Source organism: Xyrauchen texanus, chromosome 9 (assembly GCF_025860055.1).
Source record: "Xyrauchen texanus isolate HMW12.3.18 chromosome 9, RBS_HiC_50CHRs, whole genome shotgun sequence".
Taxonomy (NCBI): Eukaryota; Metazoa; Chordata; class Actinopteri; order Cypriniformes; family Catostomidae; genus Xyrauchen; species Xyrauchen texanus.
In genome coordinates this window covers 45,840,233-45,867,638 of record NC_068284.1, presented here as the reverse complement: position 1 = coordinate 45,867,638, position 27,406 = coordinate 45,840,233, and the positions used below count along the sequence as shown (strand labels likewise).

Sequence of the window (27,406 nt, the reverse complement as noted above, 5' to 3'; positions counted from 1 at the left end):
ATTATTTTATTCAACCAGATAGTAATTTATAGTCCGTCTACATTGAATTTTAATTCTCTAAATTGTGCAACAGCTGCATTATATATTAAGTGTGCGCGCGTCACCGCGTTTCTCCTCTCCACGCGCACGCACGGCACGCGTGTGTGACCGGTACCGGAGCTCGAGGAGGGGTGTGTTTGGCGTTTGTGTGTGAAAAACAAGCGCATGCGCCTCGCGGGACCCGCTATACACACCACACGGGCGGGGAGCGTCAGACCGCAGCGGCTGCAGATTTTCCCCGTTAGAGAGGGGAAGAGGAGGTGGAACGGACAGTATGGAGATGATGGGAATAATCTAATCCCGGTGGGGGAAGGGAATGGACGGATGGACAGATCTGACGCGCAAAATCAGGGAGGTTCTCACTTGACATCGAAACATCTATCGTATTCCGTTTGGAAGCGCAGGGAATGACGCTGACAAGCCCGGTTGTGGCTGTTGAAAAGGAAATCACGGGTCCGCATCCATCCGGAGTGATGAGCCAAAACGCGAAGGTAGAGACGCGCGTTTCTGGATCCATCCGTCACGTTGTATAATGGAGAGCTCTGATGGCTCCGACACCAAACCTCATCATCATCATCAGTCTCAGGTGGAGAAGAAGAGGTTAAACCGTGTGCCGTCCCCCGCCAGACCCGTCCTGAAGGATGTGCACTCCCGATCGGCCAAACCAATCGTGCCAAAATCACCGAAACTCACCAAGCAGCCGGTAGCGTCTAAAAGCCGCATCCAGAGGCGCACCGTCCCAGGCGCGAAGGACAAATGCGCACCTGCGAAAATCACCATCAAGCCCTCAGCTCCAAAAAAGGCCGTTAAGGTCACCCAATATGCAGCATCCGAACCGAAACCGCCCAGCAAAGTGGTGGACACCGTGCCACAGGTCGCCAAAAGTAAAGGGAGGCTAGCCGCGCTGGCCCCGGGATCCCCGATACGCGTCCCCACCGGACGGGTCGCTCAGACGGACAGCAGCTCGGATTTGTCCGATTGTCCGTCCGAGCCACTATCGGACGAACAGAGACTCGTTCAGGCCGCCAGCAGCGATGCGGACTCAGGCAGCGGCTCCGGTTCTAGCGAGCAAGTGGCCGCGGATAATCCCGGGATTCGGACGCGCAGGGCGGGAGGGGTGTCTCGGGCTTCACCTCTGTCAGGTGTGCACACGGAGAAGTGTAGAGCGGAGAAAAGCGCACAGCTCAAACCAGCGGGGAAGGAAATGGTGCAGGAGGAATTGTTAAGAGAGATTGAAGACCTTCGTTCGGAAAATGACTACCTCAAGGTGAGTCGAAGCTGTTTTAACAGTTACCATGGTAAAGTGCTGGTGTTTTGATTTATACTTTGGTACTTTAAAATGACCTATGCCATGGTGTTACCATAATAAAAACACAGTACTCTGATGTATACCATGGTAATGAGAAACATGGTATTACTGAGGTGGTGTTGCCAAAGTACTTTGATATACTGTATACCATAGTAGGCTACTGAATGATTACCATGGTACATGCTCAAAAATAAGGGCGTTTTTTCATGCTTCACGGTTGGGATGGTGTTCTTCGGCTTGTAAGCCTCACCCCTTTACCTATAAACATAATGATGATCATTATGGCCAAACAGTTCAATATTTGTTTCATCACACCAGAGGACAATTCTCCAAAAAAGTAAGATCTTTGTCCCCATGTGCACTTGCAAACTGTAGTCAACTGCAAATGGTGGTTTTGGAGCATTTGGCCTCTTCCTGGCTGAGCAGCCTTTCAGGTTATGTCGATATAGGACTCGTTTTGCTGTGGATCTAGATACTCGTCTACCTGTTTCCTCCAGCATCTTCACAAGTTCCTTTGCTGTTGTTCTGGGATTGATTTGCACTTTTCGCACCAAACTATGTTCATCTCTAGGAGACAGAATGCGTCTCCTTCCTGAGCGGTATGATGACTGCGTGTTCCCATGGTGTTTATACTTGCACACTTGTTTGTACAGATGAATGTGGTACCTTCAGGCATTTGGAAATTGCTCACGAGGAAGAACCAGACATGTGGAGGTCCATAATTGTTTTTCTGATGTCTTGTCTGATTTCTTTTGAATTTTCCATGATGTCAAGCAAAGAGGCACTGAGTTTGAAAATAGGCCTTAAAATACCTCCACAGGTACACCTCCAGTTCAGTACACTTCTTATCAGAAGTTAATCTGCTAATTGTCTAAAGGTTGACATCATTTTCTGGGATTTCCCAAGCTGCTTAAAGGCACAGTTAACTTAGTGTATGTAAACTTCTGACTTCAACTGATTCGGCTTATTAATATTAATATTATGGCACTTGTTTTATGAGTGAATTCACAGATTTGATGTGGTTTTTATCTTATTGGATAAAGTTTTATTAGTTAGTGATGGTTCTGTCAGACTGACTCTGTATTCTTCAGGGAGATTATAGATTGACCCATCATGAAATCATGAGACAGTTTTATACAGTTATTTGCATTCACACATGATAACTCTTTTTTCACTCTCGGTCATATTTCACATTTGTGGTCTTCTGAAATTGCTCATTTACACTCTAATGATGAACAGTACAGCAGCACAAATTGCTCCCTTTTATATTTGTATTTTGCAAACCAATAAACAATGGAATATGCTAACAAAAACTTTCCAAAATTAACATGGTAACGCGTTATTGTTGGGCACGAACAATGGTAGTATCACGGTTGTCTCTTAAGTACAACCCCAATTCCCAAAAAGTTTGAAAATGCTAATAAAAACAACAGAGTGACTATTTGCACCAGATGCGTAAACAGCATCTGCCACACTGCGGCTATTTGCACTTCAATAGTCTGATGGAAACATTGAGCGTATTTACATGCATGTTCTTACACCGATTATGCTTAATAAGCCGACAATCTGTGAGGTCATGTAAATGCAATAAACCGCATTCCTTTATCGGCGTAAAGGCCATAAATGGCTTATGAATTACCCGATCGGCACACGTAGATTTTGTTAAGATGTTGTTGGTGTGCTTTTTTCATGCGGAAGACCCGGGTTCGATTCCCCCTTTTGACCCACTTTCCCCCATTCTGTTTCGTGTCTCCACTCTTAATATATTATAGTATGCAAAGAAGATGCTTTCTGTTGTTATTTACACTTATCCTCTGACTAAAAACAATAAGGAGTGATTTGTAAATTCTTTTTACTCTGTGCTAAATTTAAAGCACTACAACAACATTTATTATTGTATTGAAGCTTTCTGTTTTTAATCCCACTTGAACATGTTAAACCGTTTCTTAAACGTTCCAAATTTGAACAATGCACATGTTTTCAATGACTCCTTTGTGTCATTCTTAAATTGTTGTACGTGTACTGTAAATCTGTTTTGTTTGTTGTTTGTTACTGTGATTCTGTGAAATTTGTGCAATTGTTGCCCCAGGGCTCCCTTGTAAAAGAGATTTGAATATCTCAATGGGACATCACCTGGTAAAATAAAGGATAAATAAATAAATAAAATAAACACATTATTTCATCTTTTACCTTGTGAATATCATTTTCTCTCTGAATCTTAATCATATTCTTATTTTCATTCTGATTCTATTTTCATACGGATTCTGTCTCTGATTCCCATTTGAATTCTAATTTTAATACAGATTTTATTTCTGATTCTCATTCTGATTCAGAACTCTAATTTAGATCCTCTTTCTAATTTTAATTCAGATTCTTTCTGTGGTTCTCATTTTAATTTTCATTCTGATTTCAACTCTGGTTCTCGTAATTTTATATTCAGATTCTCTCTGATTCTCATTCTGAATTTCATTCTGATTTCAACTCTAATTCTAATTTTAATTCAGGTTTTCTTTCTGATTTTCATTCTGGTTTCAACTCCGATTCTGATTCTATTTTCATACTGATTCCGACTCTGATTCCAATTTTAATTCTAATTTTATATAAGATTTTCTTTCTGATTCTCATTCTGAATCAGATTTTCATTTTGATTTCAACTCTTGATTCTCCATTCTAATTTTAATTTATGATTCTCATTCTGATTTCAACTGATTCTGATTTTCATTCTAATTTTAATTCCTATTATGTTTCTGATTCTAATTGTCATTCTGATTTTTATATTTATTTCAACTCTGATTCTGATTTTCATTCTGATTCCATCTTTGATTCTCATTCTGATTCTATTTTCATACTGATCCCAACTCTGATTCCAAGGTCACATCCACACTAATCCATTTAAGTTTTAAACATCACTTAATACCCAAGTCACAACCTGCAGTAGACATCCTCCTGTCTCGATAGATTTAAAATATGAGAAGAGCACCAGCTCCGTTCATGAAAGTCTGTTTTGTCTGTTTTATCTGAGCCCACTGATTTTAGGTCACATCAATCCATAGGGGACAGAATGTTTGCTTTTAAAACCTGAATGCAAGTAAAGACCCCTCAAACCCCCCCACAGGAGATGTATCACAGTCTTTTCTCTCAGTGGATAATCTGATGGGTGCATGGAGCCCTAATTAGCATAATTCCATGAATGATTAATCTTATTTGTCAGATGTGGGAAGGCTTGAGTTACTGTCACAAACAGGATTTCATAATATTATCGGCGTGCAGCTGCATTCTCTGAAGACAGCCTGTTAATCCACTTTAGTAGTTTTACGTGTAATGACCACGTCCCTCGCGGGACCTTTTACAAACACGGGGTTGGACTGCGTGTAGAGCCTCCCCTTCATAATGCCTAGCCTTCATAATGCCTAGCCTCCCCTTCATAATGCCTAGCCTTCATAATGCCTAGCCTCCCCTTCATAATGCCTAGCCTCCCCTTCATAATGCCTAGCCTCCCCTTCATAATGCCTAGCCTCCCCTTCATAATGCCTAGCCTTCATAATGCCTAGCCTTCATAATGCCTAGCCTCCCCTTCATAATGCCTAGCCTCCCCTTCATAATGCCTAGCCTTCATAATGCCTAGCCTCCCCTTCATAATGCCTAGCCTCCCCTTCATAATGCCTAGCCTTCATAATGCCTAGCCTCCCCTTCATAATGCCTAGCCTTCATAATGCCTAGCCTCCCCTTCATAATGCCTAGCCTTCATAATGCCTAGCCTTCATAATGCCTAGCCTTCATAATGCATAGCCTTCATAATGCCTAGCCTTCATAATGCCTAGCCTCCCCTTCATAATGCCTAGCCTTCATAATGCCTAGCCTTCATAATGCATAGCCTTCATAATGCCTAGCCTCCCCTTCATAATGCCTAGCCTTCATAATGCCTAGCCTTCATAATGCCTAGCCTCCCCTTCATAATGCCTAGCGTGTTTATGTGTCTTATCACTGTCTCAACCTGTCTCACTCCCTCTGGCTGTCTCTCTCTCACACTATATGTCTAGAGTATGACATTTATCATTTAGTCCACTATAACTCATGTTTGACAGGAACATCCATACACTACATGGCAGGATGCTGCGGTCACATGACTTTCCTCATCATACAGTGAAGGTCATCGTGTCTGGGCTGTTTTTCCTCAGACTTGTTTACAGTAAAAGGTGCTGAGGCATATTAGGGTATTTAATAGGAAATGAGGCTTTACAAAGGATTGTCAATCATAACAGATCGGGTCTAGGTTTTTGTAGATGACAAGATTTCCTTTACCTGCAGTCTTTCTTGTTCTGATTCTAATCCTAAACCTGTTTCTCATTATGATTTTCATCCTAATCTGAATTCTCAATCCTGTAAATGATTAATCTGTGTGTAAACGGACTTCGAGATTTCAATGATTTGCACAATGATAACTATAGCAACGTGTTGGTGTCGACCATAGACTGTAAAAAAAGATGGACGACACCCCTTCGCTCTTTTCCATTGGTGAGAACTGAAGCCGCCAGTGTCCCGATATGGCGCTGACATCTTGGGACTTGAGTCTGCGCAGTTGCGATTTCGGGACCAGATCTGCGCAGTAGTGAGCAGGAAGTAAAGCCGCAAAATCAAGGCCCCGCCCTCACTCTCACTAAACCCTCCCTAGCAACCAGGCCAATTTGGTTGCTTAAGAGACCTGCCTGGAGTCACTTAGCACTCCCTGGATTCAAACTAGTGGACTTGCGAACTCCAAGAGTGGTAGACAGCATCGTTACAACTGAGCTACCCAGGCCCCACTGGCCATACTTTGAATCAACAAAATTACTTTTTGAATTAATTATTCAGCTTCATTGAAAATAGCTGTAATGTCTGTAATGTCTCAAAATAACCAACACTCCTGGAAACATAATGAACAATTTGATGAAAACCGTTTGACTTTCTATAGCATGATTTAATAAAAAATTTGAAATGTAGTCTCGATGTCCACATATGTGCACATTCATTTTTAGGATAAATATGTGCTCTAGTTTTGTGTTGTTTTTTGCTTGTTTATTTGGTGCTACTAGTTACAAAATCAAAAAGGGAAATGGAAAATGCACACAGCAGTCACACTTCGGTCTCAGGAGGTTAGAAGGACTTCAACTTTTAAAAACATGTCTTTATACACCTGCATTAAACTTGTTTTAACGCAAGAATGCGTTCGGCCTGAACGGCCCCCAATTTAGTTTCTTATTCTTATTTTGTTTCTCATTCTGATTGTGATTCTAATTCTGATTTAGGATGAAATGGATGAGTTGCGGGCAGAGATGGAGGAGATCAGGGACAGTTACCTGGAGGAGGAGGTGTACCAGCTTCAGGAACTACGCAGAGAACTGGACCGATCCAACAAGAACTGCAGGATCCTTCAGTACCGCATGCGAAGGCTGAACAGAAGAGTCTGCGTGTAGCTCAGACCGGACATGTCGACGGAGAGCTGCTACGCAATCTGGAGCAGGACCTCAAGGTGTGTAAACATTTTGAGGGTGTAAGATTTGGGTCTGGACTATTTGTTTGTACAACCAATGATAGATCGGGGAGTGTTCAGGAATCCTGTTTGAAAACAGCCTTGATGCAGTTTCGTTTGATGACGCTAGTTATTTAAGCATATCATATTTTGCAAATGCAATAAACAGGTTTGTTCCTTCACATACAGGTAGCCAAGGATGTATCTGTGCGCCTGCACAATGAACTGGAAACGGTGGAAGACAAGCGAACTCGAGCAGAGGATGAGAACGAACTGCTCAGGCAAAAGATCATCGAGGTGGAGATCTCCAAACAAGCCCTACAGAATGAACTCGACAGAGCCAAAGAGGTATAGTATGACATGTCCGCTTGCTGTATTTGACTTGATGTTGGATGATTTGATTTTTTTTTTTAGCCGGTCATAACATGATTTGAAAGACGTAGCTTATATTATTATTCGCAATATATGAAGTTGGAGACACTATGTATTTTTCTTTGCATGCACTCTCTTCAACTGAAAAAAACGTAATTATCAGAGGAGCACAGAATAATAAAAAAAAACTATCGGCATTGATTTTTACAGTTAACCGATATCGGCACCGATTAATCGGTAAAGCCGATATATTGGCCTACCTTTAATTGTAATTTTAGTACTAAAACCTAATTTATACAATAGAAGATGCCAAATTTTTTCTCCTGAACGAACTAATGAGTGGTTAGGAGTGGTGGTGGCGTAGTGGTCTAAATCACAGAAATTGTAAGCAGAAGGTTACTGGTTCAATCCCCACAGCCACCACCATTGTGTCCTTGAGCAAGGCACTTAACTCCAGGTTGCTCCGGGTGGGATTGTCCCTGTAATAAGTGCACTGTAAGTCGCTTTGGATAAAAGCATCTGCTAAATTTATAAATATAATTTTAAATGTAAAGCACTCTCTGTGAAAGAAGCCTACAATTACACTACGCACAGCATTGTTTTAAAATTTGTTTGATGAGGGTGATGTAACAGAAGTTAATCAACTATCCTGGTGTTTAGCCACAGAAGCAATCCGAATAATGTAGGTCTTTCTCCCTAAAGTTATACATTTTTAATATTAGGATAGTAACCTACCTAGCTACGGCCTCCTCAGCTAGTATGCATGGTTGTAATAAAGAACGACACGTCCAAACCACACACACAATAAGTTTTAACCACTCTTTCAAAAATCGAGAGTTCTGGCAAAACCCCTGTGGCCACTCATTAATTTCACATACAAATTAGCTTTATGGCACACTCTTTGTTGTTGCCACAGAAGTGGTTGCCAGTAGTGGCAATTTGTCCATTGTTGCCACAGGTTTGCCACTGAAGTGGTTGCCACAGGTTTGCCACTGAAGTGGTTGCCACAGGTTTGCCACAGAAATGGTTGCCAGTAGCGGCAATTTGACCATTGTTGCCAGAGGTTTTGCCACAGAAGTGGTTGCTAGTAGCGGCAATTTGTCCATTGTTGCCACAGGTTTGCCACTGAAGTGGTTGCCACAAGTTTTGCCACAGAAGTGGTTGCCAGTAGCGGCAATTTGTCCATTGTTGCCACAGGTTTGCCACAGAAGTGGTTGCCAATTTGTCCAGTCTTGCCACAGAAGTGGTTGCCAGTAGCGGCAATTTGTCCATTGTTGCCACAGGTTTGCCACAGAAGTGGTTGCCATTAGTGGCAATTTGTCCAATCTTGCCACAGGTTTGCCACTGAAGTGGTTGCCAGTAGCGGCAATTTGTCCATTGTTGCCACAGGTTTGCCACAGAAATGGTTGCCAGTAGTGGCAATTTGTCCATTGTTGCCACAGGTTTGCCACAGAAGTGGTTGCCAGTAGTGGCAATTTGTCCATTGTTGCCACAGGTTTGCCACAGAAGTGGTTGCCAGTAGCGGCAATTTGTCCATTGTTGCCACAGGTTTGCCACAGAAGTGGTTGCCAGTAGTGGCAATTTGTCCAATCTTGCCACAGGTTTGCCACTGAAGTGGTAGCCAGTAGCGGCAATTTGTCCATTGTTGCCACAGGTTTGCCACAGAAGTGGTTGCCAGTAGTGGCAATTTGTCCAATTTTGCCACAGGTTTGCCACAGAAATGGTTGCCAGTAGCAATTTGTCCATTGTTGCCAGAGGTTTGCTGCAGGTTCAATGCTACTAGTGAAGAGCTGCAAACTTCGCAAGCTTGTTTGCATGTGAAAATGAGTGGCAAATTTGCTGCAAGTTTGCCAGGGCAATCACCAACGCTCTTCGAGTCTAGACGAAATCTCCTAAGTCAAGCATTCCAGGGATGTGTGCAAACAGAAGAAATATCACCATACGTACAGCTTAGCAGAACAAAAACGTCAGTGCATTTCATAGTAATTTTTAGGTTTTAGCTTTTACGACACAGCGAACTAAAAGAAACATTTTCGCCAATTAAGGATAAATTAGCACACAATTTTAGTGTGTTTTTACAAGCTTTAGTGTGTTTTAATCAAAACAAGCAAGTACAACCCCCCAATATTTATACCATGATCAATGGAAGCGTGTAGATGCTTCACGCTGCAACCCTCTCAATATTCAAGCCAAATTTACTCCCTTGGTTGAAACTGTTTCCTGTGGTATTTGACAGAATTAGTATCAACAGTATATGGGTCATTGACAAATAAGGTTGTTCGAGGTGATACAGATCTGAAATATTTAAAAAAATCTAGTTTAAAAAATGTCAAGTTGGTAGACATGCAATCTCTGAGTTGAATGTCCAACTAAATGTTTTATTTAATGACCTTTAAAATGTAATTTGGTATAACCGTCATGCAAAAGGTATTAAAATGGTTTCCTTGCACCTTGATTACACGAGAGTACAAAAGGTCATCATTTAAAAAGGTTTTCAAGCATATTGTAAAGCAGTTCAATGGAAAGGTAGGAGGCGAGAACCGGCTTGACAATATAAATAATAGTTTAATGAAGAAATAAACCAAAAGACACAAACACACACATAGGACGGACAGCTGCCAGTAAACGTTCTTTCTCTGTCGCACCACGTCCACAGTCGGCCTTTAAAAAAACAAAACACTTGCTTGCCGGTTCTCCGATACGCCGTAGCTTGGTCCTCTAATGGACGACAGCCGTGCCTCCCCGGATGGATTGGAGGCAGTCCTCCAACCCCTGGCGGACAGAACGCCCCGCCATGTTCTCGGGAAACAGATGGGGTCTGCCCCGCCCCTGGCAGCGGTTCTCCCGCTCCAGGCAGTCTGCAGTGACCCCACGCCCCGCTCGCGGTCGGCGGCCTCAGAGCATTTCAGCTGCTGGTAGGGGTCTCTTCCGCCCCTGGCAGCAGCTGGTTAGGAGTCCCTTCTCCCCTCGCGGTCAGTGCGGCTGCACTGTTGGAGCGGATGTAGTGGTGAGAGCTCCACCACGGCATATCCCTCCTCCTTACCGGGTTTCGGCACCAGTGTAAAGCAGTTCAAAATGAATTCAGTGAATTTTAAAGTCAATACGTTTTTTCATGGTTGCACCAAATGACCTTGAACAAAATGAACGTTTTCATAAAAATGTCAAAATGCTGATATATACTGATATGACAAAATAACGATTTGTTTTTAAATCTTCACACACAGTCTTGCGGGTCTAAAGAGATCCGCTCCATTTTATTATTTTTGACACATGACAACAAAACTGCTACCTACACGTTAATTACACCACATGACATTTCTGACACATTTAACATTATATTTTAAAAAAATATCAATTAGACTTTGAACTCATTAATTGAAAACATGTCCATAATAGACGAGCTGTATTCAAATAACTCTTTTGTGTGAATTGCATTTGTAATGTAATTTATTCTATATAGACAAAAAAATGAGTGTCAGGTCATTGACTCACTAGAACAGTAAACTATAAATTACCTGGAATATTCCTTTAAGGAAGCAAAAGTAATGACCCACAAACTTGAGAATTGTTGTGATCAAAATTTTGCTTTATCATGTTTGCTTTATAAGGCATTTAAATCCGGATAGCCCAGTGGTTAGGATTGCCCCTTATTATTCCGCTCAGAGTTGCTTTGAAGTTTGAGCTATAAATTAATACATTAACTTTAAATTCACTTTGAAGTTGGTTACCCGATGCATTCTGCGTGCTTGAGCATAAATGCATCGGAGTTAGTACAGATGCGCAGTAATCGGACAGTGAGGAGTTGGCAGGTATGGGTCAGGTGGTTAATCATAAGCTAATCAGGTAGAAGCATCTGAAGATGTATGTCAGTGCTCTGGGAGATCTGTGTAGGTCAGATCTTGAGTACTGAGTTTTGCAGCTCTTTGTTTTCAGTTTCTTATATTTGTTGGCATATTTAAAGCATTTTTTCATTTATGCATTTGGCTGAGACTTTTATCCAAAGCGGCATACAATGCATTAAAGGCATACATTATATCATGATCTTGGCATTACCCATGGGAAATCCTACACATGCCAGAGAACTTGCAGACATTTGCATTTGTAGGGCTGCCTCTAGCTTTTTTAACACATGTTTTGTGTTAATTGGCCCTTATTGTGTCAAATTTAGAAAATGAAAAGACCAAAACGAACCCAAAGATGATGGTAAACTGATGCTAGTAAAACATTTATTGCATGGAACATATTTATAATTTTTTGTATTATTATTATGAATGAATTTTTTTGTGATTTAGTAACTAATTTGATGATTTAATACTTGTAATATTTTATTTAACAATTTATAAATTATTAAAAAAAAATTCAGTTTTTTATTTTCTCCCAATTTGGAATGCCCAATTCCCAATGTGCTTTTTAAGTCCTGCGTCTGAGACCGTCAACCTGCGTTGAGCGCGTTGCCATGGAAACATAGTGTGGAGGCTTTGCGGCATCCACTCTCAACTCACCACACGCCCCACCGAGAACGGCCAAATTGGCCCAGTGCTGGAGTCACTCAGCACGCACTGGGATTCGAACTAGCAAACTCCAGGGGTGGTATCCAGCGTCTTTACCACTGAGCTATTTCGACATTTATTTATTTTAACAGCATCCTGTCTCATTTATTGTGGATATAATTTTGGATATGTTTAGTTTTCTTTCTATGGTGCAATCTATAGTAGTCATTTTTATATATTGAATGTTTTTAGGAATGCTAAACACACTTGTACACATGCACAAAATGCACAGATAGATTGAGCGAGGTAAAGGAAAGTGTTGAAATGAGTGATGGTGCAGTGTGAACTAAAGCGTATCTCTCTTGGGTTTTGCCCCAGATAATGTCTGGTCCACTTTTTCACTGTTCCTCAAATGATACCCTTAATTTTCCACCCCTCTGTTCACTCTTATCTCAGCCCCGTACAGAACACATGTGGATGATATGGAGTCATGTTCAACACACTTGCTTAGTAGCAAGTCAACTATATTCCACTTTGCTTTCTTGATTAAGTCTTTAAAATAATAGGTCTATGTGCTTATTAACTGTAGATGGATAAAAATGCTAATTAGAAGATCTGCACACATTTGCGCTCATTTCTCAATTGCACTAATTGCTATGGTTGACTGACACAGCTTTTCAGTTATTTTAATTATTGAATACTTTAATAATTCTGGAGTTTCTGTCACCTGGGCATCTTTGAACATAGCGCTTGTTATTCGGAAGTATTTAACTCAGCTGGACGATAAAGTGGGTCCTCACAAGCCGCTTCCAGGTATGTGGGCATCGCAGCTATTTCAGCCCACATTATACAAGATATGGTCTGCAATTATATAGCGCCTTTTTTAAACTTAGAGTTTACCAAAGCGCTTTACACTGTGTCCCAATCACCCATTCACACACACACATTCACACTCACACTCATACACCAATGGTGGAAGAGCTGCCTTGCAAGGTGCTAGCCTGCCATTAGGTGCAACTTGGGGTTCAGTGTCTTGCCCAAGGACACTTCGGCATGTGGAGTCATGTGGGCTGGGAATCGAACCACCAACCCTGCAATTGGTAGCCGACCCGCTCTACCACCTGAGCCACAGCCACCCCTAGAAGATATTACACTTATTCTGCAGGGTCTTGTGGATGCATTTAATAAAATGAGATACTTGCTCCAATCTTGCAAATAAAACTGTCCCCAAAGCAGGGAGGGGTCATTCAGCTGCTCCATCATGACGAGGCAGCTCCCTCATGATAACTGCGCATTAGGCAGTGGATGGAAACGTGCAACAATTCGTATTTTCTTCAGTCAAATGTTTTGAAATGCACTTAAAAATGCTAAACATTTTGGATGGAAACCCAGCAAATGAGTGCATTTACATGCACGTTCTTACAACGAATCTGCTTAATAAGCCGATTGTGCGCACGGTCATGTAAATGCAATAAACCACGTTCCGTTATCGGCGGAAAGGCCATAAACGGCATATGAATAACCCGATCAACATGGGTGCCCATTACGGCAATTTTGTGTGCCATGTAAACACCTTACCTGGTGTTCTTACTGGCTCATCCAATGTGCACACGTGTTGAGCACATACCATTTCACGGTTTGATGTCAAAAGTAGAGAATAACGCAATTATTTCAAATGTCATGTTAATGTGGATTTCTTGCCTTGTCAGATTTTTTAAATAAGCTGATTTTAGGGGGCCTGGGTATCTCAGCGAGTAAAGACGCTGATTACCACCCCTAGAGTTGCGAGTTCGAATCCAGGGTGTGCTGAATGACTCCAGCCTGGCCTCCTAAGCAACCAAATTGGCCCATGAGGTAACCTCCTTGTGGTCGCTATAATGTGTGGTTCTTGCTCTCGGTGGGGCACGTGCTGAGTTGTGTGTGGATGCCACGAAGAATAGCATGGGCCTCCACATGCGCTGTTGTTGATTAGTTGTTGGGATCTATCCTATGACATTTGTTATTCATTCTGTTCCACGCACATGCGCACTCTTCAAAAACCTGTTAGAACGCTGCTTTTGTGATTACACCGAGTTCTCGTTTACATGATGTTTCAGAATGCCACTTTCTGCAGAAACCCTGGAATAACCCTCTGTAACAGGATTATAGTGAGCAAGGAGGAGGCGGGAACCGAATGAAGCATCAAAGTAATATTTTAATGAAAACTTAAACAAAAAGTCACGCCGTGACTTTTTTTCCCTCAACCACTCCTCCACATTCTGGAGGATGACAGCTGCTCCTCCTTAGGCGGACCGGAGCGAGTCCTCCGACCCCTGGCAGATGGAATGCCCCTCCGCGTTCTGGCGGCCCGTAGTGAGCCCCTCTGCCTCTGGCAGCGGCTCCACCGTTCCAGGCAGCCGGCAGCGAACCCCTTTTCCCCTCGGGGACGGCGGCCATTCCTCCGTGTCCAGGTGGCCAGCAGCGACTCCTCTGTCCCCCGGCGGATGGCCACGGCTGCTCTTTTGGGCAGACGGCAGTGGTGAGGACTCCACGACCGCGCATCCCTACTCCTTCCCGGGTTTCAGAACCAATGTAACAGGGTTATAGTGAACAAGGAGGAAGCTGGAACTGGATGAAGCATCAAAGTAATATTTTAATGATAACTTAAACAAAAAGACACAAAACACAAACGCACACACGGCACCTGCGTGTGGCTCTCTCTCTCCTGAACTGCCACTACCGGCTCGGCTTTATCCCTCTCCTCAGCTGATTAGCCCGATTGGGGGCTGGCCGTGCACACTCATGGCCCGGCCCCGTCCTCCTCGTCACACCTGCTTTCTTAAATGCATGAAAACGTGGTAAATGAAACTGAACCAACTGACTAATTTCTTGTTTCTCTCTTTCATATGCGTTTAGCACAGTTTCAGTCATGTTGTGAGGTATTCTGCAAAATTCAGTCCTAAACTCGCCCCTAGACGGCACGTAAAAACGAAATGAACTGGGATTAGTCACTTTACCTGGCTGCCAAATAGCAACTTCCTGTCTGAGTGGGCAGTTCTTGGTGATAAATAAGCTGCAATGTGGATCAGACTTTATGATTATAATCAAAAATCAATGCGATACTATAGACTAATGTTAAACCTTCAAATGTCTCCCTTTTTCAGCATCTCACGCTGGGATGCCACCTTTTTTTAGACACTGTGTCAACTTCAAAGTTTAAAAAACATGTCTGGAGACACCTACGTTCTGTTATCAGGGATGCACTACTCCACTTTTTTTAAGCTAACATGCTTTATTTTTTAAACTAATTTATAAAAATCAGATGAAATGGGTACTTTAAGCTCAAACACTTCTGTTTTTTTAGAGCAGGAATGTGTTTGGTCTGAATGGTCCTTTATTCTGTATTTCCTTAGAAAACTGTCTACATACTAGTGCTTTAAAGAAGCAGAAATCAATGCACTGATCTGAAGAAAGTACAGTATAATTCGGAGTAAAGTCTAGAGACTGTTGTGTGTGAAAATCCCAGGAGATCAGCAGTTACAGAAATACTCAAATCTGCCCATCTGTCACCAACAATCATGCCACGGTTGATACATTTATTTTCCCCATTCTGATGGGAACATTAACTGAAGCTCCTGACCCGAATTGGCTGATTAGATAGTTGCATGAATTGGCAGGTGTACTGGTGTTGCTAATAGGTGTTCTTTTTTTAATCTCCAAAGTACTAAATAGCAACCCAACATCCGTATACAGCCAGAAATGATTCTTGATATGATTAGTGTGATGGGGTGTAATGATTACATTTACATTTATGCATTTGGCAGACGCTTTTATCCAAAGCGACTTACAGAGCACTTATTACAGGGACAATCCCCCCGGAGCAACCTGGAGTTAAGTGTCTTGCTCAAGGACACAATGGTGGTGGCTGTGGGGATCGAACCAGCGACCTTCTGATTAGCAGCCCTGGGCTTTAGCCACTACGCCACCACCACTCCAACATTCATTGTGTTCTCGGTGAATCGTTTGCTATTCCTGAGGAACTATTAATTCAAATGCATCGATCTAAAAATAAAATCAGTCAATAATCGGTTATAAATACTTAAAATCGAATAAACCATTGATACACCCGCAAGTCATTGCATGGCCACTACTGAAATAAATGCCGTCATTGCGAGGAAACTTGGCCGTTATTCTCTATAAGCTAAAATGTTGCTATTTAACTGCTATCATTGTTTAGTTGGGGACTTGACGTGCACAAAACATTAAAGCTGAAGTCATCTATTTAATATTCCTTTTCTTTTTTCATTATTTGCATATGAGGCCTTTAGGAATATAGTCAAATTATGTTATTTTAATGTAATATTTGAATTCATTTTCTGATTCAGGGTTCCCACGGTCCTGGAAAAGTCATGCAAATTAATATAATCTTAAAACATAATAGAAATATGAAGAATATGGAATACTTATTCCATTATATGGAATATTTTATCAGCAGATTGCAATTGTTGTATTTTTTCCAAGTTACTTTTGGTGCAGAAAACAATCTAGAGTAGTTTGTCTTTCTTTTTCTTGCCTAATACACATTAGAGGACGTATTTAAGGAATCCTAAAAATGAGAATCGAATCTAATCAAATAGAAATGCAACGTGTATCGAATTGAATCAATCTGAATTTTTTAAAAATACATTTTTTTTTATCGAATCGTGAATTCCCTTTCAACCCAAAGATTCACACCCCAAATGATAAGGGTTTATTTCTGAATGTAAGAGCCACTGAAGGAGCTTTATTTTTGACAGTGGTACACCCAAATGCATTTTAGATCTTGAGATTTCGTTCACATGGGAAATGAACATGTTAAACAGAATGTCATTCTGCTGGGCAGACGGGATGCTGTTTCTGTCCTGAGTATCTCAGTACTGATCTGGCACTGAACGAGCGATTCTGCTGCTAAAAAAACAACCTTCAATGTCATCAGTGTTCAGTAGAGGGTAACTGTACATTTTAGGGCTTTATAATATTCTGTTTCTGCTCTTTATTTACCTCTTTAGGTAATTCATTGTTTCCAAATATTTCTGCTATTAATTGAACCTGTACTGCTCTATTCAAACATTGTTTAGCATCATTATCATGAAAATCGACATTTTGACATTGTTGTTTTTATGTAAATAAATAAAAGTACATTTCTATTGTACTTCAGACCTTTGTTTTGTTGGAGAAGAAAAACTAGCTTCACACCATGTGACCAACATTTGTTTTTCAATCATTGAAAATGGGTAAAATGTAACTATTTACAAATGGACCACATTGAGAGCCAAGTGTCTCTGGGATTTTACCATATAGGGCCTTAAAAATTATAGATACAAAAGGGAAAGTTTGCTCTGAATTATACTCAAAAATGATGTTAAGATACTTCACTCCACTCCAACCACTAAAAAGTGTTTTATCCCATATTTGGACATCCAAAATCATGGAGGCGAAATTGTTAACCCACAAAACAATGCATGACTTATTAAATATTGATCCATGGCATGTAATACTTTGTCTTTTATCGTCAGATATCTTCATAAAAAGTACTTACAAAATCAAATATTTCGGCCGGGACATTTTCTGAAATTTGTTCGAATGGACATGGAATAACCCATTCATTTTAAGGTGTGCTATTCATTTTTCTAGACTTTAAAAGCACCAGAACACTAAAGGAGAAGTTCTTCTTCGTTCTTAGTTCAGAGGTTAAAGGATGTTCGAAACAGCTAAGCAACGACATACTGTTTGCGAACATTCACACACCAACTACGCCTTGTGGGAGCCATTTAGATTTAAATATGAGGATTCTTAAGACTACATGTAAAACATCAACTAATACGACGTTAAAATTTGATATCAAAGACGTCATGCCTCATTCTATGAATAGACTTCATATTAGATCAGTAAAAGAAGCTGTTTTAACTACTCGATGATGATTTAAAGTAATATATATGCAGTAGATAATGTGTCATTTGTCTTGTTTACATTCTGAATTCATTACGCTAATGCACTAACACGTTTTACGTGGCCATAATAGTCACAGATTACTAGGGCTGACCCCTAATAGTCGACAAAATGTTAGTCAATGAGAAGAGTCTTGGTCAACCAAGTTTTGATTGGTTGGTTGGTCGCAGAAAAAAAACTCCACCGGAAGTGGTGAAGTCAGACAGACATGATTGTTTACACGGCTGATCCATGCGGTAATTAATTATGTCGGGCAGGAAATCCAAAGTGTGGGATCATTTCGAGAGTGTAAAGGATGAACCCAAGAAGGTGACATGCAAACTCTGCAGGCATTCATCGACCTCAAACATGGCTTATCATTTGAAAGATGCAAGTAGCCTAACATTAGCCACTTAGCATGGGCGCTCGCTCTAACATTAGGCTTATCCATGTGTTCGTGTGGAGTGGGGAAACTAAATTAGTACCTCGCTTACTGCATATTTAACCTAATGTGCATTTCTCTATATAAATTAACAAAAATGTTCTTCCGACACATTCAGAATCATTACCGCTTTTTCCGGTGTTGCTGCGGCTCGCTTCGTGCATGGGCTTATAAAATGTATATTTTAAAGGCTCATTATTATGGTTTAGTATTTCTCTGTAATGTAGAACAGTGTTAGTAATGTTAATCAGAAGGTCGCTGGTTCGATCCCGACGGCCACCACCAGTGTGTCCTTGAGCAAGGCACTTAACTCCAGGTTGCTCCGGGGGGATTGTCCCTGTAATTAAGGCACTGTAAGTCGCTTTGGGTAGCTCAGTGGTAAAAGACGCTGGCTACCATCCCTAGAGTTCTCTAGTTCGAATCCCAGGGTGTGCCGAGCGACTCCAGCCAGGTCTCCTAAGCAACCAAATTGGCCCGGTTGCTAGGGAGGGTAGAGTCACATGGGGTAACTTCCTCGTGGTCGCAAAAATGTGGTTTGTTCTCGGTGGGGTGCGTGGTGAGTTGAGCGTGGATGCTGTGGTGTATGGCATGAAGCCTCCGCACTCGCTATGTCTCCGTGGCAACGCACGTGATAAGATGCGCGGGTTTGACAGTCTCAGACTCTGAGGCAGCTGGGATTTGTCCTCCGCCACCCGGATTGAGGCGAATCACTACACGACCACAAGGACTCAAAAGTACATTGGGAATTGGGTATTCCAAATTGGGGAAAAAAGAAAAGAAAATATCATCAATATCCAACAACTAGTTGACTATCATGGCTTAAACTAAAAACAACTAGTCGACTAGGAAAATCTTCGGTCAGGGGCAGCCCTACCGATAACACTGTTATTGTCATTTATGATGACACTGATACTACTGCAAATATGGGTGTATAAAAGAGTGTTAATGGGCAGAATACAGACAAAAGAATGATGATAGGGATGTCTTACTATGATAGGTAGATGTGTTGGTGGCTTTCGCTGCAGATGGCACATGATTGACTGGGCACATGAGAGTATTTAAGTAGTTTTGACTGATCTATTTAACCATATAGGCGCTTTTACACTGCAACGGATCTGACATGCATGTTGAGTGTCAAGACAAAGTCAAAGCAACTCTGATACAGCATTTTATTTATGCAGAACTAATGCTTAAAACTTAGCTTTTCTTCCTTGCAATAACTGCTATTTCCTTTAGGGAATGCAATTCTAGTTGGTATTATTGTCTCTGTGCTATCACTTGTGTTCAGCCTTTTTCTTGTCTACTCTGATTCATGCCGAGGGATTGGCACCCGATCCAGAATTAATCCAACTGAGCTGCCTGTTATGAAACCTGCTGTCAGAGACCGAGAGAGAAAAGGAGGCTCTCATATGGCATTATATCTGTCAGGCTGTGATTATGGCAGCAGCTTATGGAGGTTTTCGTAAACAGTTCAGTCGTTCCGCGTGCTGCGGTGTTGCTAATGAGGTATGCCACCATATGTCCAGATTGCGCTTTCAGTTTGCAGTCTGATAGAGTGGTTTGGTCTCACGAACATTGCTTGTTTGGAACAACGTGAGGGTGAGTAATGGTAGAATTTACATTTTTGGCTGAACTGTCCCTTTAATAAATCAGAAACCTCATCACTGCTAAGGGAGATACAGCATATAGACACTCACACATGTCTTTGCTGGCTGGTGCAGGGAACAGATATGAAAATGGGGATCTCATTGACCTATTTAGTGAATTCTCTCTCTGTGAAGTGTTGGGGGAGGCCGAATGGGGTTCCGCTAATACAGTCCGATATATAGCAGTGACACACTTTCGCACATCAAAACACAACCGAGCTGAACCCACAATGACTGGCAGCTCATTTGGTTTGGGAGAAACATTTGATGAAGGGATAGTTTACCCAAAAGTTACAATTCTGTCATCGTTTTCTCACCCTCGTGTTCCAAACCCGTACGACTTTCTTTCTTCTGTGGAGCACAAAAGATTTGGAGTGTGTGTTTGTTTGTTTGTGTGTTTTCACGGTGGGTGAGTTTGTAGTATGTGAAGTGTTGTTTTATATCAGTGTTTATATTTCTGAAGGACAGGTTGTATAATCCACCCCGCTTTGCTCGGGAGGAAAAAAAGATCCACACTAACTGGATTAAAGCTCTGTGAGCCTGTTTAATCCAAATCTACACAGATACGAGTGTGCTAAATATCAATATTCAAGCAGTAATTTTTTTAAACTTTGTTTTTGTACGAGGCGTTTTTTACTGCGAGTCTTCACTTAAAAAGTACTGAGGTGGTACCATGGCACAGTCATGGTGTTAGATGGTAATATCATGGTACTTTCATATTTACCATGGTACTGAGTGATTACCATGATCACATACCAAAGTATTTGTATGACTTCAAAGAATACAATGGTATTACCATGGCACATGTACAAAAAATACTGTCATTTGTGGTACTTTGGTGGCTTTCCCTTTCCCAAGAATATTCCTTACAAGAGAGGCAATTTACCCTTTAAGTATCTTTACATTAGATGTTACTTGTTTTGAATCTATTGGGCGAAACACATAATGCTTACAGTGTAGTCCGATTCTGAGCAAATGACTCTTATGAGCTGGTTCTTTTGAATCAACAGTGCAAAACACAACGATTACAGTGTAGTCCGATTCTGAGCAAATGACTCTTATGAGCTGGTTCTTTTGAATCAACAGTGCGAAAACATAATGATTACAGTGTAGTCCGATTCCGAGCAAATGACTCTTATGAGCTGGTTCTTTTGAATCAACAGTGCGAAACACATAATGATTACAGTGTTGTCCGATTCCGAGCAAATGACTCTTATGAGCTGGTTCTTTTGAATCAACAGTGCGAAACATAACGATTACAGTGTAGTCCGATTCCGAGCAAATGACTCTTATGAGCTGGTTCTTTTGAATCAACAGTGCGAAACACATAACGATTACAGTGTAGTCCTATTCCGAGCAAATGACTCTTATGAGCTGGTTCTTTTGAATCAACAGTGCGAAACACATAATGATTACAGTGTTGTCCGATTCCGAGCAAATGACTCTTATGAGCTGGTTCTTTTGAATCAACAGTGCGAAACATAACGATTACAGTGTAGTCCGATTCCGAGCAAATGACTCTTATGAGCTGGTTCTTTTGAATCAACAGTGCGAAACACAACGATTACAGTGTAGTCCGATTCCGAGCAAATGACTCTTATGAGCTGGTTCTTTTGAATCAACGGTGCGAAACACATAACGATTACAGTGTAGTGCTATTCCGAGCAAATGACTCTTATGAGCTGGTTCTTTTGAATCAACAGTGCGAAACACATAATGATTACAGTGTTGTCCGATTCCGAGCAAATGACTCCTATGAGCTGGTTCTTTTGAATCAACAGTGCAAAACGCATAACGATTACAGTGTAGTCCGATTCTGAGCAAATGACTCTTATGAGCTGGTTCTTTTGAATCAACAGTGCGAAACACAACGATTACAGTGTAGGCCGATTCCGAGCAAATGACTCTTATGAGCTGGTTCTTTTGAATCAACAGTGCGAAACACAACGATTACAGTGTAGTCCGATTCCGAGCAAATGACTCTTATGAGCTGGTTCTTTTGAATCAACAGTGCGAAACACAACGATTACAGTGTAGTCCGATTCCGAGCAAATGACTCTTATGAGCTGGTTCTTTTGAATCAACAGTGCGAAACACAACGATTACAGTGTAGTCCGATTCCGAGCAAATGACTCTTATGAGCTGGTTCTTTTGAATCAACAGTGCGAAACACAACGATTACAGTGTAGTCCGATTCCGAGCAAATGACTCTTATGAGCTGGTTCTTTTGAATCAACAGTGCAAAACACAACGATTACAGTGTAGTCCTATTCCGAGCAAATGACTCTTATGAGCTGGTTCTTTTGAATCAACAGTGCGAAACACATAACGATTACAGTGTAGTCCTATTCCAAGCAAATGACTCTTATGAGCTGGTTCTTTTGAATCAACAGTGCGAAACACATAACGATTACAGTGTTGTCCGATTCCGAGCAAATGACTCTTATGAGCTGGTTCTTTTGAATCAACAGTGATGACTTTTTTGAATCAACAGTGCGAAACACATAACGATTACAGTGTTGTCCGATTCCGAGCAAATGACTCTTATGAGCTGGTTCTTTTGAATCAACAGTGCGAAACACACAATGATTACAGTGTTGTCCGATTCCGAGCAAATGACTCTTATGAGCTGGTTCTTGTGAATCAACAGTGCGAAACACACAATGATTACAGTGTTGTCCGATTCCGAGCAAATGACTCTTATGAGCTGGTTCTTTTGAATCAACAGTGCAAAACATAACTATTACAGTGTAGTCCGATTCCGAGCAAATGACTCTTATGAGCTGGTTCTTTTGAATCAACAGTGCGAAACACATAACGATTACAGTGTAGTCCTATTCCGAGCAAATGACTCTTATGAGCTGGTTCTTTTGAATCAACAGTGCGAAACACATAATGATTACAGTGTTGTCCGATTCCGAGCAAATGACTCTTATGAGCTGGTTCTTTTGAATCAACAGTGCGAAACATAACGATTACAGTGTAGTCCGATTCCGAGCAAATGACTCTTATGAGCTGGTTCTTTTGAATCAACAGTGCGAAACACAACGATTACAGTGTAGTCCGATTCCGAGCAAATGACTCTTATGAGCTGGTTCTTTTGAATCAACAGTGCGAAACACATAACGCTTACAGTGTATTCCGATTCTGAGCAAATGACTCTTATGAGCTGGTTCATTTGAATCAACAGTGAGATACACATAACGATTACAGTGTATTCCGATTCTGAGCAAATGACTCTTATGAGCTGGTTCATTTGAATCAACAGTGAGATACACATAACGATTACAGTGTATTCCGATTCTGAGCAAATGACTCTTATGAGCTGGTTCATTTGAATCAACAGTGAGATACACATAACGATTACAGTGTAGTCCGATTCCGAGCAAATGACTCTTATGAGCCGGTTCTTTGAATCCGAATGTTTTTAGAAGGAAACGTCTCCCAATTGAACCAAAATATCAAGAGTCATTTTCAAATTCATATTCTCAAATCTATCCTTGTGAACGCACAAAATAATTGACTTCATCATAAACGAATGAGTGTCCTAGTTAGGGAAAAGGGTTTTGGAAGTGTAAAAAACTAAAATATTCTCTGTCGTTAATCTTCAGTGCTCTGAGTTGCTTATCAAAGTGTTGCTGTGGGCTCATTAATTAAATTCTGTCTCTAATTTTAAAGATGCTCCGCAGGTTCTGATGTTGGCGCATACCATTAGCACTTTCTAAAAATAAAGGGTTATGTGCACTCGTTTTATGGGCTGTGGGAAAACAGAGGTTATATTGAGACTGTGTGATATTTATTTAGCTAGAGAAACAATTTGTGTGACTGACTCTCAACAGGCCTTCATCTCCTCTGACTGCATACTGCTCAGTATATAGCCTACTGTGTGTGTGTATATATATATGTATGTATGTATGTATGTATGTATGTATGTATGTATGTAAATGTGAAATATTGAGCATTCTGCAACAATAGCGGTTTCCTAACATGTGGATGCTGTATTGTCACATGACCTCATTACATTACAGAATAATTCACAAGCAGAGAATGTAGAAATAGAAGGTCAGGTTGAGTGCATTGCATTATGGGAAACAGTTTTGCGTTTAGTGTGTTCATTTGTATACTGCACATCCTTCCATTTGTTTGTGCTTCTTTTTTTCTTTCTTTCTTTTTCTTTCCTTCCTCTATTTATTTATTCCATTCTTTTTCACTCCTTCCTTCATTTCAGTCTTTCATTTGGTATTTTGTTTCCTTTCATATTTGTTTTCTTCTGTGCTTCTTTCTGTCTTTCTTTTCTCACAACCTTTTTTTCCTTCTTTTCTTCCTTGTTTCCTCCTTTTCTTTCATTCTTTCTTTCTTTCCTTCCATATTTTGTTTTCTTCCGTGCTTCTTTATTTTCTTCCTCCTCTTTTCTTTCTTTTTTCATTTTCTTTTTTCACTCCTTCCTTTCTCCTTTCTTTCTTTCTTACTTTCATTTTTTCAATCCATCCTTCCTTCATTTTCAGTAATTTTTCTTTCTTTCCTTTCATATTTTGTTTTCTTCTGTGCTCCTTCATTTCTTAATTCTTTCTTTTTCTTTCTTCCTTCTTCCTCTGTTCTTTCTTTTTCTTTCCTTCTTCCCTTCTTTCCATTTTCAGTCCTCCCTTTCTTCCGTCCATCCATTTTCTTTCCTCTTTTTTCTTTCATTCCTTCCCTTTTTCCTAATTTTTCCGACCTTCCTTCCCTTTTCAGTCTTTCCTTCCTTCCTTTTTCTTTTGTTTTTGCTTTCATATGTCTGTTAGTTCCTTCCTTCATTACTTCCTTTCTTTTTTTCTCCTCCCTCTTTCCTGTCTTCCCCCTTTCTTTTTTCTCTTTATTTTCTTCCTTTCTTGTTTTCCTTCTTGTTTATGTTCTCCTCTGTTCTGAGCTACATCAGTGATAGAAAAACCTTTGAAAAAGAGAGTATTTCCTCCGTGGAAATCAGTGTAAAGGAGACTTAATGCTGTAAACATTATTACAGGTTCAGCCCTTCCTCCCCTGAGTGCATAATGCAGCTTTATTGTATTTGGCACAGTAAGATAGAGAGAACATTTCAACATTTACTTTGTAGCTGTTTGAGTCATAGGCCTGTGGATTGGTAGGTTAGTTTGAACGGATTGTAGAGTTTGTAATCTTTCATTAAAATATAATGTGCTAAGAGGTCTTTAAAAGTGTTTTTATTTACCAATGGTCACCATTTAGGGCCAGTGTTTATCCACAGCTGATTACAAGCACCTGCCACAAAAACATAAGATGAAGGGAAAACTACAGATCTGTCCCCTAGAGATGTCCAGTTAAGCCGTGCATTGTCACTTTAAAAGCTGGTTATAGAGCCGCCATCTGGTCAAATAGACTAGTAGGCATAGCGAACAGGATGCTGTCCACCTGGACCACTGAGTCTCAGACAACCTGTAAAGTCCTTCATCTTGACAGGGTTATAAAGTACACCGGGGTTGAGGGATAACAAGTTTTGTACACCCTTTAAGGAATAGTTCACCCAATAATTAAAATTCTGTCTTTTACTTATGACTTCCTTTCTTTTGTGGAACACGCCATTCAGTTGATGATTTTATTATTATATACACATTTATGTATGTTTCCTAAGCTTCTATCAACCATTCAACCAGATTCCCAGAAGTGGCTTTTTGTCCAGACATTAGCTGAGGGTACCCAGAGGTAATCTTGCCCGCTGTTAGCACCCGCACAGACGGCTTTGAATGCATGCCCCGCCCAATTTAACAGATCACAATAGGGAACCCGCTGACCTAGCAGAACTTGTGTGTGTGTGAGGAATTGTCTTTGAGTGCAAAGACAGGCCTCTCATTAACCAGCTGGATGCATGTAAATTCTCCCTCACACTCAGACACACACACTCTGTTCTGGCATGGGGGCAGCATGAGAGAGTTTTGGGGACCGTCTGGGAATGATATTACCCACAGGGTCCCTTGACTTCTCTCGATGGAAAACCAGACAGAGATTAAAAGCTTAGGGGATTCTCTGACAGTCTCCTGACAACAGCAGACACGTCTTATCCTCATATACTGTATACAGTATAGTGCTAATGGAATCAGAGCAGTTACCGAGAACCAATGACCAATACGTTTGGGATGTTATTGTAGTATGTGTAAATGTGAAATAGTATGCAGTATGAAACGATAAGTGTCAAACAGTAGTAAACTACTCATGAGTGCAGTCCATTTATCATGCTTATTTTGTATTTTAATCTTTTTATTTATTTATTTGCAGTCCGATGAATATATTGCTATGAAATACATTTCTCAATTTGGCAAATATAAGTTTGACATCTGGGTCTTCCGTGCATACAGAACATGTTCATACTGTGCACTACTGCATACTACATTTCTACATTTCTTGTAGTAGTACAGCAGGAAGTAATGCCGAACATACCCCTGTGTTTTATTCTTAGGCAGGTTATTAGTTATTGATCTCTCTCCGAACCCTTAGCCAGGCTTCAAGATGCTCATATTGTTTAGTGAGAGGTCAATATATATGTCCATGATGTGTGACGAATACTTTAGGACAGGTGCATATAAGATTAAAAAAGCTGAATAGATTTTTTTCTTTATTCTGTCTTTGAGAGTGGTTTGATCTCTCTATTGTTTACGTATAATGACATTTTTCACTGAGGTTGCAATTCATTCTGTATGGAAGTACGTTTTTTGCCACATCAAAAGTCATTAAGTCATTATTAATATTAACTCATATTATTTTGAGTTAGCACCACATTATTTTGAGATATTATCTCATTATTTTGATATTATCTCATTGTTTTAAATTATCATTACATTATTTTGAGATCACATTATTTTACATATCTCATTATTTTGAGTTAGTATCTCATAATTAGTGTTAATATCTCATTATTTTGAGTTAATATCTCATTATTTTGAGTTAATATCTCATTATTTTGAGTTAATATCTCATTATTTTGAGTTAATATCTCATTATTTTGAGTTAATATCTCATTATTTTGAGTTAATATCTCATTATTTTGAGTTAGTATCTCATTATTTTGAGTTAGTATCTCATTATTTTGATATTATCTCATTATTTTGAGTTAGTATCTCATTATTTTGAGTTAATATCTCATTATTTTGAGTTAATATCTCATTATTTTGAGTTAGTATCTCATTATTTTGAGTTAGTATCTCATTATTTTGAGTTAATATCTCATTATTTTGAGTTAATATCTCATTATTTTGAGATAATATCTCATTATTTTGAGTTAGTATCTCATTATTTTGAGTTAATATCTCATTATTTTGAGTTAGTATCTCATTATTTTGAGTTAGTATCTCATTATTTTGAGTTAATATCTCATTATTTTGAGTTAGTAATATCTCATTATTTTGAGTTAATATCTCATTATTTTGAGTTAATATCTCATTATTTTGAGTTAGTATCTCATTATTTTGAGTTAGTATCTCATTATTTTGAGTTAGTATCTCATTATTTTGAGTTAATATCTCATTATTTTGAGTTAATATCTCATTATTTTGAGTTAATATCTCATTATTTTGAGTTAATATCTCATTATTTTGAGTTAATATCTCATTATTTTGAGTTAATATCTCATTATTTTGAGTTAATATCTCATTATTTTGAGTTAATATC

General features: G+C 40.1%; 1 protein-coding gene across 1 annotated transcript in view; it reads left to right on the top strand.

Moving 5' to 3' along the window:
• The first annotated feature begins 249 nt into the window (after nucleotides 1–249).
• Nucleotides 250–27,406, top strand: part of LOC127649372 (microtubule cross-linking factor 1) — an 87,958-nt gene continuing 60,801 nt past the window's right edge. Inside the window, 4 exon segments of the mRNA XM_052134433.1 lie at nucleotides 250–1,306; nucleotides 6,634–6,769; nucleotides 6,772–6,857; nucleotides 7,047–7,205. Of these exon segments, the coding sequence (XP_051990393.1) occupies nucleotides 572–1,306; nucleotides 6,634–6,769; nucleotides 6,772–6,857; nucleotides 7,047–7,205 (1,116 nt within the window). The 5' untranslated portion in view covers nucleotides 250–571.